The following is a 10275-nucleotide window of genomic DNA, read 5'->3' as shown; positions in this document are numbered from 1 at the left end:
TTTCTGCTTCCCTAACTAATGCAGTCTCAGGTCCCGCGCAATTGGATTGGAGCAGAAGCTGTGCTCCACTCACCAGAAGTCTTAAGATCCTGTGGCAGGTGTTGTGGGTAGCTGGCGAGTGTCAGCGGACCCTGCGCCCCAGCTGCCCCGGTCGACCTTGAAGTTCTGATCCTGCCTCCTGAGTACTGGGATGACAGACTTGCACTATCACATCCAGGATTCTTCTATGCTGGGGCTTGACCTCAGGGCTGAGTGCATGCTGGGCAAGCGCTGTACCAACTGAGGTGGACCAAAGACCTAAAGACTCACATTCTCTAAGTACCATTACACTGTGCAACACTATTTCCTCTTCCTCATTTCTCTGCGTATTCCTTCATCTGGATCAAAGGTGATTTAGTCGCAAATATTATACATGTTAGTAATTTTTTTCTGCTCATGGAGTATTGCAGTAGAAAAACTGACATTATTTTTAAATTAATTTTTCACAAAATGAATTCTCAAATGCAATTTATTTTTGAAAGACTCATAACCTAAATGGAATTAAACTGCCCAAAATTAACATAATTCTTAAAAGTAATTTCATTCAATGTAATGAATGTGAGACAGTTATCAAGCCCGTTGACAAATATTAGACCCATGATTTCATCAAATCTCTATTATTCTGCCTTAGATCATTGAAAACTGTTCAACAAATATTGGCTCCAAAGAATATAATAATGTTCTTTCTGAATTTACCCCACTAATATTCTTTTAAACTCTCAATAATTTCTTCAGTTCACTTGCTATTTCCATGTGCTGGATTATTTTCAACACAAATTAATTGCTTTTGTAATCAGCATTAATTATGATGGCATTCTCATCATGCAATCTCAAGTGTACACATGTAACTTGACTGACTAATAGAGTGTCCACGTAGTAGGAAGCATGAGAGAGATCCTCACTGGAGATTTACCTAGACATTTACAGTATTTTCTATTAATAAACCTCAAAGCAAGTCTCGTGCATGTTGCTACTGTGGATGTGGTGGCTAGATTCAGTGATGACCTCCTGTAACCACAACTGTCCATCAAGCTCAGCTCCAAATGCTGAGGGCAAAGGGGCAATTTGCAGATTTGGAGCTGAACTCCCAGTGTGTCTCATGAGCAAATTCAGAGGGTCTCCCATGTGTGGCAATCTTCTCTCTCTCTCTCTCTCTCTCTCTCTCTCTCTCTCTCTCTCTCTCTTTCATTTATATGAGTACACTGTAGCTGTCTTCAGGCACACCAGAAGAGGGCATATGATCCCATTACAGATGGTTGTGAGCCACCATGTGATTGCTGAGAATTGGAAATTGGACTCAGGACCACTGGAAGAGCAGTCGGTGCTCTTAACCACTAAGCCATCTCTCCTGCCCCTTGCTTTCTGGGTTTTTGACTGTATGAAGCAATAAGAATGCAGTTAAAGCCACACTTTACAATTTATTCTTTTCCCATACTAACAGTATGTGGTATCACACACTCAGAATCCTGGACAGGGTTAGTGAGCTACCATGCCAGCCAGATATGTGAGCTACTCAGTGCTTAATTGGAAAATGTGTTTTGTTTTAGTTGATTTTGCTCAAATACAGGCTAATGCATGTGTTCCAAGTATGTTTGTGATAGGCTCAAGGAAGCCGTGATGTTGGGTGTGTCAGGCATAGTAAATGAATTTTGGCTTCTATTTTGGGGTTACCATAGGGTTATAGGCACCCTATCCATTGTAAGTGGGAAACACCTTTGTACATGAGCCTGTGCATGCATGTATCTCTTACCATCTCAGCTTCCTCAAGGAGGAGAACCCTGGAGCCTAAGAATTAAGACTAGGAGACATGTATAATGGTAAATGTTATATAATAAAATTAAAGATATTTGGAATGCTTTTACAGTAAAGAAATGGAATGTTTAAGAAGCATCTTGTTTTCCTTTTCTGTTTCTGTGATTAAACCCTCTGCCAAAAGCAACTCAAGAGAGGAAGGGTTTAACTCACAGTTAGAGGGTTTAGTCCATCGTGATGGGGACATCAAAGCAGCAGCTTGGAGCAACTGGTCACATCTCGTCCACAGCAAAGCAGCAGAGAGGGATGAGAGCTTTCTGCCTCTCAGTTCCACTTCTTCATTTACACAGTCCAGAACCCCAGCCAGGGAATGGTGCTGCCCACAGTGGGCAGCAGGTCTTCCTACCTAAGTCAAGCTAATCAAGGCAACCCCTCACAGGTATGTCCAGAGACTCATGCATTTCCCAGGGGGTTCTAGATGATGTCAAACTGACAATTAACACTGACCATCATAGGAAAGTTGCTGATATGTTTATCCTGATTTGAACATTACACATATGTGCACATCAAAACATCACACAGTACCTATAAATCTCTACCATTTTAGGTTACCCATTAAAATTAGTTTTAAAAGAAGACTTATTTTCACTGTATGTTCTTGTGTGTGTGTGTGTGTGTGTGTGTGGTTTATTTGTTGTTTGGGGAAAACAGTCTCATTATGAAGCCCAGGCTGCCTAGAACTACCTACATAGACCATGCTGACCCCACTTTTCAATGACGCCCCTGAGGTTGCCCCCTGATTGCTGAGATTGTAGCTGTACACCTCCATGTTCAGCTGCATATTTTTTCACATTATTCAATTTAAAAATTTTCACTGTGTGTACAAATGTGCCCCCCTTGTGAATTTGCCATGATGGACACATAGAGGTCAGGGGACACTCTATGGGAGTCATTTTTCTCCTTCCAATATGTGGGTCCTGGGGAGTGAACTCAAGAAGCCAAGCTTGACACCTGCTGAGCTCTGTCTGGCTCCCACAGCATCTCACTATGTAGCCCTGGTGCGCCTGAAACTGGCTTTGTAGGTCCCAGTGTGAAGACATGGGCTCAAAGTATCTCATCACCCAGGTGAAATCCCTGAGAAGCACAGCTACATCTGTGGCCAATGTTCTCTTCAAGGGATGTGACCACAAGTCACACTTTGGCCAGCAATGGATTCCCACTGTACCACGACTAACCCAGAAAGCCATGTGACAAGCTCATTATCTACCTGCCTACGGGCATGTAAGAAAAATGCACAAGGAGACCCAGAGAAGTAATCTTTGTCAAAAGAAAATATGAAACTATATTAGTGGGTAATGTAAATTATGATAAACTCATGTAGTCGGATGATCTATTTATATAGGAGGAGAGAACAAATTTAGGTAATAAAAATAAAATTTACGTGATAGAGTATTTCAGACTATTATGTAAACATTTCAAAGTATACTAGGACATAATGGAATGTGTAAAGATTGCATTTTCTCTAACTGAAGAGACAGAATGGGGAAACCTTATCACTCATGGGACTCTGCAAACAAGGCCCTCTCTGCTTTCCCTACCCACTGCCAGGACAGGCCTGCAGAAGACCCTGAGGCTTGGAAGAATTTCTAACAATGTAAGAAGATTATGATACAATGTTATGTGTTTAAAATCAGAATAATTAGTATGACTTACTTTTATAAAATGCCATCAAACTTACATAAAATCACAGAGAAATGTCTGGAAAAGATATATTAAGATATTGATAATTATCTCTTTAGGACATTAATATTTTATTAGGCTTTTATTGTACCCAAAATTATGTTTCTTTTTGGGGACAGAGTCCATTTTATCTCAGGCTGGCTTCAAATTCACTATATAGGACCCTCCTGCCCCCATCTTCCAAAGGTTGGGAATATAGGCATGTGCCACCAGGCCAAGTTTATTCTATATTGAACTCAGGGGTTTGTGCATGCTAGGCAAAGCACTCTGATAACTGAGACTATTTCCAGTCCTAATGAATTACCTTGTTTTTCAGTGCCGGGGAATCAAGCCCAGCCTCATGGATACAAAGTGGTACTCTATCAACTGAGCCACATCACAGCCCATTCCAAAATTATATTTCTTCTTATTCTTCTTCCTTTTAATACTCTCTCTCTCTCTCTCTCTCTCTCTCTCTCTCTCTCTCTCTCTCTCTCTCTCTCTCTCTCTCTCTCATTTAGCTCATGGCTTTGGATGTAGGTGGTTCAAAGAGCACAGTACAATTAGAGCGAAGGGCCATCTAAAATGCAGCACTTTGTGGCAAGGTGCAGGTGGGGGTGTTTCTGGCCTCAGGTTTTCTTTAATGAACATACACCATGATGATGATGGGGAAAATAAAAGGGTTTTCATTTCTTTCTCTTCTAATATTCACCCCAACATTCAGTTAGCATCAGTAGCTGAGACTTGTCCTTCTGGGGTCACCTCTCCTAAGATTAAAATTGTCATAGATGCACCATTAAGTTATGAATAAGACCACACAGTGTCTCCATTGCCACCATTATAGAAATGGGCTCTGGTCTAGCCATGTGGTGAGCAGCAGTTGTAGTTCCTTACACGAGCCCTCACCTTTCTCCTGGTGCTGATAATGATCTCATCATGTGAGAGATGAGGGGGAAAGGAAGGTATCCTGGGACAGTAGTCCTCACTCTGTTTCTTGACCAGAGCCCTTGTTGCAAAGGTCTTGCCCCACGTTACCGTGCTGCTTTGCCTGACATTTCTGTACCTCTCTTTTATTTTACCAAAAAAAAATTTTTAAATCATGCAACACAAATAAAAATTGCAGCACTCCAGGATCTAGGTGAAGTTCACATGTTGATTTTCATATACCACCCCCTCTTTTTAGTTTCTTTCTTACCTTCCCCGAAATTTCTGATCCTTTCTGAAATCCTATCCCCGCTCCCCCAGGGGACCACTGTTGCTCCCCCTGCCTTCTATCATTGACAGGTAACCTTCCCAGGCATAGCTTCCTTGTGCACATTTAACCAAGCACAGGTAGAACGTGTTGTGGGGGAAACTGACTCACAGACATTTCCTCTCATCGATATTCCCTCAACAGTATGGAGCAGTGATTCACAATGCTCTCACGTCACATTAGGTATCAGAAGTAATCCAAGTAGGCTCAAGAGGGTATGTTCTCCCTACATGCAAATTCCACTCCATTTTGCATAGGGACCACCAACATCCACACGTTGGGCATCCACAGGGGCCAGTGCCTTGGAACCAATTCCCCAAGAATACAGACAGACAACTGTATTATGAGTTGGGATTAGAACTGCATCCTAGTTTTATTGAAAATGGTGTCAGAGCTTTTGTTTTTCATTCCCTTGGCTTTGGCAGGGATGCGGGGGGCGGGGGGGGGGGNGAAGGGAAGAGTTATCTTCACACCACATATTTGAATCTTTAGATCTCTGTCTTGGTTTTTAGTGTAATCATTGAAAGGCTTTTGGTCTCCCATAGCCTCTAACTTGTCTGCAATGAATATGCATGATATTAAGGCGGTGGGCTTACTTACAACACAGAGGGAAACATAAAAGGGCCAAAGAAGGTGGGAAGAGTCTGTTCCTGCTTCTTCCTCCCTCTTAGAGACAACTGGGTAGAGCAAGCCTGCTTTCCTTTGAGATCTGCCAGAGAACACCTCCTTGACAGGGCACGAGAGAGGGTGACTGTGATGGTTTGTGTATGTTTGGCTCAGGGAGTGGCACAATTAGGCGTAGGCTTTAAGACCCTTGTCCTAGCTACCTGGAAGCCAGTCTTCTCCTAGCTACCTTTGACACAATATGTAGAACCCTCAGCTCCTCCAGCCCCACATCTGCCTGGATGCGGCCATGCTCCCACTTTGATGATAATGGACTAAACCTTTGAACTGTAAGCCAGCCCCAAATAACTGTTGTCCTTTTATAAGAGTTGCCTCGGTCATGGTGTCTGTTCACAGCAGTAAAACCCTGACTAAGACAGCGACTTTTAGGGTCCTTTTCTCTGGGATGGGTGAATTTGTTAAATGGCCTTTGCCAGCTGTACTCTTCCTGCAGTGTGGTGCCTCCCATGTTTCTGAGGATAGCCTCCTTATAAGAGAATTCAGGGGTGTGTGTGTGTGTGTGTGTGTGTTATTGTACCCAAGGGTTTACCTTCATGGTGATGTCATTCCAACCAATAGAGGTACATTTTATCTGGTATTTCTCCATGACCACTACTCTTGACTTGGTCACACATGAGTGATACTCGTGAGGCAGACAAATGTACTGGCCTTGGAATACTTTGAATTTTCATTAGTAAGTACTCCCAAGCTCAAGGCAAGTGAAACTCCAGGATCTAAAATGCCCCACAGCCCTGCTCCCTCATCCCCCTCCCCAAGCTCTAGGCTTGTGTGCCTGATGGGAACCATAACCATGTTTTTGGGAGCCACAAGCATTCTGATTCCCCTTGGCCCAGGGACATAGCCATTTGAACTGTCCTCATGAACAGCAAAATTCCAGAAGGCTCCACCCCTCTTTTCTTCCAGACACCTTCAGGCACTTCTTCCTTTCCTCCCCAAGGCTATCCACCCTTCAACCCCAGAGAGTACAGGCTTTCTAGCCTACCTACTGTCTATTTTGCTGAGAATCTTATGAGAATTGATCTATCCAATTAAGTCAGGAAATTGTTCTCTAAATTTAACATGTCCATCAATTGCGTCCACAATGACCACATTGATTTGGAGGGCTGAGGCTCTGGGGTGATTTTTATTTAATCCAGCACAAACTCCATTAGGCTTCGCCTGCTCACAGGCATCATTTCTCAATTGGGTTTTGTTAAACTCAGCTTCCAACATATCTCATGAATCCTCCGTATCCATGCCTTCCTGCTGGATTCCCCAACTCCACACAGGAGCTGCTCAGGGCAGGCCCACATCTGATGTTGCCTTTGTGGGCCTTGTGGCCTCACTGGTGAATTCCATTTACCCCCTACCCCAGCTTCTTTTCTGAAAGAGAAAGGTGTGTGTGTGTGTGTATGCGCACACACGCGGGTGTGTGCATGCACATAAACCCACACACACAGAAAGATGGCCTCTATTAAAGTCAAACTCCACTTGGGTTGTTTCCTCCGTCTTGAGAAACCATCTGTTACCTCAGAGCACTGCACTGATGGACTACACCATGGCAAGAGGGTCCACACACATATGCACAAAGACAGTTCCATTTGGAGACTGGATATCATCTTTAATTAATAATGCCACAGCTTAACATCCTTTTTGTTGCTGTAGCAGATGGTGTGTATGTCTGTGTGTGTGTGTGTGTGTGTGTGTTCCTGAATACATGAGGGGCCAGCAGAGACTCTCAAGCAGTTCTCAGCCAACGAATCTTGAGCAGCAACAGTCTCCACAGGCATGGAGGCCAGATTCTGCCTCCTATGGTCTTGAGTCTTCCTTCTGGGCCACCTTGTGTGCATCCTGAAGGCAAGACTAAGACCTGTGCCAAGAGTCCTGTGAAGGGCCTCTCAGTACAGTCCAGCCTCCGGTTCTCAGTCCTCACTGCCTCTTACCAGAGGGATGCCTCTAGTCAAGATACAGACTGTCTGACAGAGGTGTCAACCTAAGCCAGCAGTGACACTTAGACACAGCATTGGAGTGTGCCAGCCCTGGGCTGAGATTTGAAACTTCTGGAACATTTGATGAGACATTTGATGAATTCTTTTCACTGACAAGCTGGACGCAGCCCCGGATTTTGGGGGACCAGTAAAAAGGGGCAGACTTAGCTGGTGGTGGCCATTGGAAGTCATTTCCAGCTCAAACCTAAGAACCCATTCTCTGCCATCTCTACTCTCCAAGTTCCTCACATACCCAGTAGGTCCACAGCTCAGACATGGCAGGGGAAAGTGATGGTGGGTCAGAGGAGACCATGAGACCTGGGCTGAGCTGGATCTGCAGCCATGTGCCAGCCTGAAGCCAGCCCTCTCTCCCATGGTCAATGACAGACAGAGCTTTCTGAAGCCAAATGGGACCCTTACTGGCTAGGCAGCAAGTTCTTGGCCCAGTGCAGAGGGTAAACCAAAGTGGTTCTACAGTCCCATTCCACTCTTCTCTGCCTCGGGAAGGCAAGGAGCCCAAGTCCCAGGAGGGTGGGATCAGCTGTTGGGGAAACAGCGCTGTCCAGGTGAGGCCTCAGGCCGGAAGCTGGGCTTGTTCAGTGGGCTGGGGTAGTACGTGGTTGTATACACATTGGTCTGCTGCAGTGGGTAGAAGTTGGCTCTGTCATCAGGGATTAAGTTGTTCTTGTTCAGTGTCTAAGGGAAGGAGAAGGAATCAGAGAAAATCAATGATGAAGGGGCCAGCCCAGGGCAAGGAGTCCTGGAGCCAGCCATTCAGGGGAAAGCCTAGCTTTGGCATGACCCTCCATCATGTACCCCTGCCTTTCCCCCTTCACCCACCCAGTGAGGTCCAGCATAGAGCCAGGACCATACTACTACCCATCACCCTGCCCTTTGCCTCACACAGAGGCACCCACCTTGAACTCCATGGGGGTGTACTTCTCATTCTTGGGGGTGCCCCCACCCTTGTAGTGCAAGTGGTTAGGTGTGGCAGGATGGACAAGCGTGGACTCCTGAGACTGGCGCTGGCAGTGCTGGCAAGACAGGTACACTGCCAAGGTCAAGAGCCCAGAAACCAGGAAGCAGGACACACCAGTGACTATCAGGTGGATGACACTGAACCCTGGAGGAAGACAGGCAGGTGGTGAGAAAGGAGACCTGATTATCTTCCTGGGACAGCAACAGCTTCAAGAGGTTCCAGAACACGGAAAAAGGAAAGGAGAGAGGTTGGGGAGGTTGTCGCCAGGGCCTTCTCTCCCAGGAGAGCTCATAGGTGGAGTCGGACAACAGGAAGATTTGGAGACAGATGACTTTCTTGGATGCAGATTGATGCATCCTAGCCTAGGAGACCTCCCTGTAGACGACCTTGAAGCCACATGGGGACCTCCCCAGGCTTAGCTGTCTGTAGCATTGGGAAGAATACAGATTGGAGTGGTGGCTGAGGGACTGAGGGTGACTCTTTTTACCTCCACAGCTGGTGGTCTCCTCCACACTGGAAGCAGGTAGGATGACTGCAGGAGACCAATGGAGAAGGTTAGAATAGAGTAGAATAAAGTGAGCAGGGAGGACTTCTGCCTGGGCTGGTTGTCATCTAAGAAAGAACCCTACAGATCAGTGGCTTTAGGCCTTTCTTTCCTCCCAACTTCTCTGTAGAAGACCCCCTTCTCTGGAGGATGGTCCGTCCATTCAGTACATGTGTAATGAGAGTATCCCAAATACAAGACAAAGGTATCATTTCATTTCTTTTCTTTTAAAATATTTTAATTTTTAGAGAGATTTATTTTATTTATATGAGGACACTGTAGCTGTCATCATACACACCAGAAGAGGGCATTTGATCCCATTGCAGATGGTTGTGAGCTACCATGTGGTTGCTGGGAATTCAACTCAGGGCCTCTGGAAGAGCAGTCAGTGCTCCTAACCACTGAGCCATCTCTCCAGCCTCCCAAACATATCATTTCTGATGCTTCATCCCATACTCCAATCTAGGCTCTGGAGTGTGTAAGACAGGGACCAAGGGGCTCCGGAGTGTGTGTTATGAGGACCAAGGGGAGTATGGTGGGACAGTTCTAGCAACAGGACCTACCAGGAATCTCATTGTAGGGACAGGGCCGGCTCTGGCTGCTGTTGCCAACACAGGCACCTGGTCCTGGGAGAAGCTCCTCACAGCTCCGGCTCCGGCTCTGGGCCCCATCCTCAGTGCAGACACCCCACTCAGACCACAGTGACCAGCCTTCTACGGATTATAGGTAGAGATGAGGTTGAATGTCTCGGGATCTTCCTGTTGAGGTTTAGCAGGTCAATCACCTTCCCCAACCCCAGTCCGATGCGCCAGGTACCTGGGCAGGCCTGTGTTGAACATAGGGCCTCCTCCGTGTGCAGGCCGAGGCAGGTGTCCTCACCTGGGGACGGGGCGGGGCTGGTGCAGGAACGGGTACGTTGATAGTGGCCACCACCGCAGGATGCTGAGCACTGGGACCATGCGGTCCAGCAGGACCAGGCACCCCGCACTGTAGGCGTGGGTTGGGTGTGAGAAGGAGGCGGCCCCGGGTTTCATGCCCTCAACATCCACCACACCCCAATTCAGCAGGCCACAGTAGTAAGGGTGTCCTCCAAAATCCCCCATCGGCCCAACTTAAATCAAGTCCCCTGTTTGGGTAGCTCGGTAGGAAAAGAAAAAGCAAGGCAGTAATAAAAAGATCTCACTCCTGCTCCACCCCAGGAGTCCCTGAATCCATGGTGAGAGCAGAACTGAGATCTCAGTGAATTCAAGCTGTTCTAGACAGAGAGTTCCAGACTAGTCAGGGATACTGAGACCCGGAAAGGAAAGGAAAGGAAAGGAAAGGAAAGGAAAGGAAAGGA

At 46.3% G+C, this 10275-nt stretch overlaps 1 protein-coding gene across 1 annotated transcript in view; it reads right to left on the bottom strand.

Moving 5' to 3' along the window:
- Positions 1-7040: 7040 nt before the first annotated feature.
- Sema5b (semaphorin 5B) overlaps positions 7041-10275 on the bottom strand; it is a 122022-nt gene continuing 118787 nt past the window's right edge. The window contains exons 18-22 of the mRNA XM_021185096.2: positions 9753-9923; positions 9500-9649; positions 8880-8924; positions 8331-8536; positions 7041-8109 (exon numbers count right to left, since the gene is read on the bottom strand). Coding sequence (XP_021040755.1) covers positions 7951-8109; positions 8331-8536; positions 8880-8924; positions 9500-9649; positions 9753-9923 — 731 coding nt within the window. The 3' untranslated portion in view covers positions 7041-7950. The remainder of the gene's footprint in view (positions 8110-8330; positions 8537-8879; positions 8925-9499; positions 9650-9752; positions 9924-10275) is intronic.

Source organism: Mus caroli, chromosome 16, assembly GCF_900094665.2.
Source record: "Mus caroli chromosome 16, CAROLI_EIJ_v1.1, whole genome shotgun sequence".
NCBI classification, from domain to species: Eukaryota; Metazoa; Chordata; class Mammalia; order Rodentia; family Muridae; genus Mus; species Mus caroli.
This window is presented reverse-complemented; position numbering and strand designations above follow the sequence as displayed.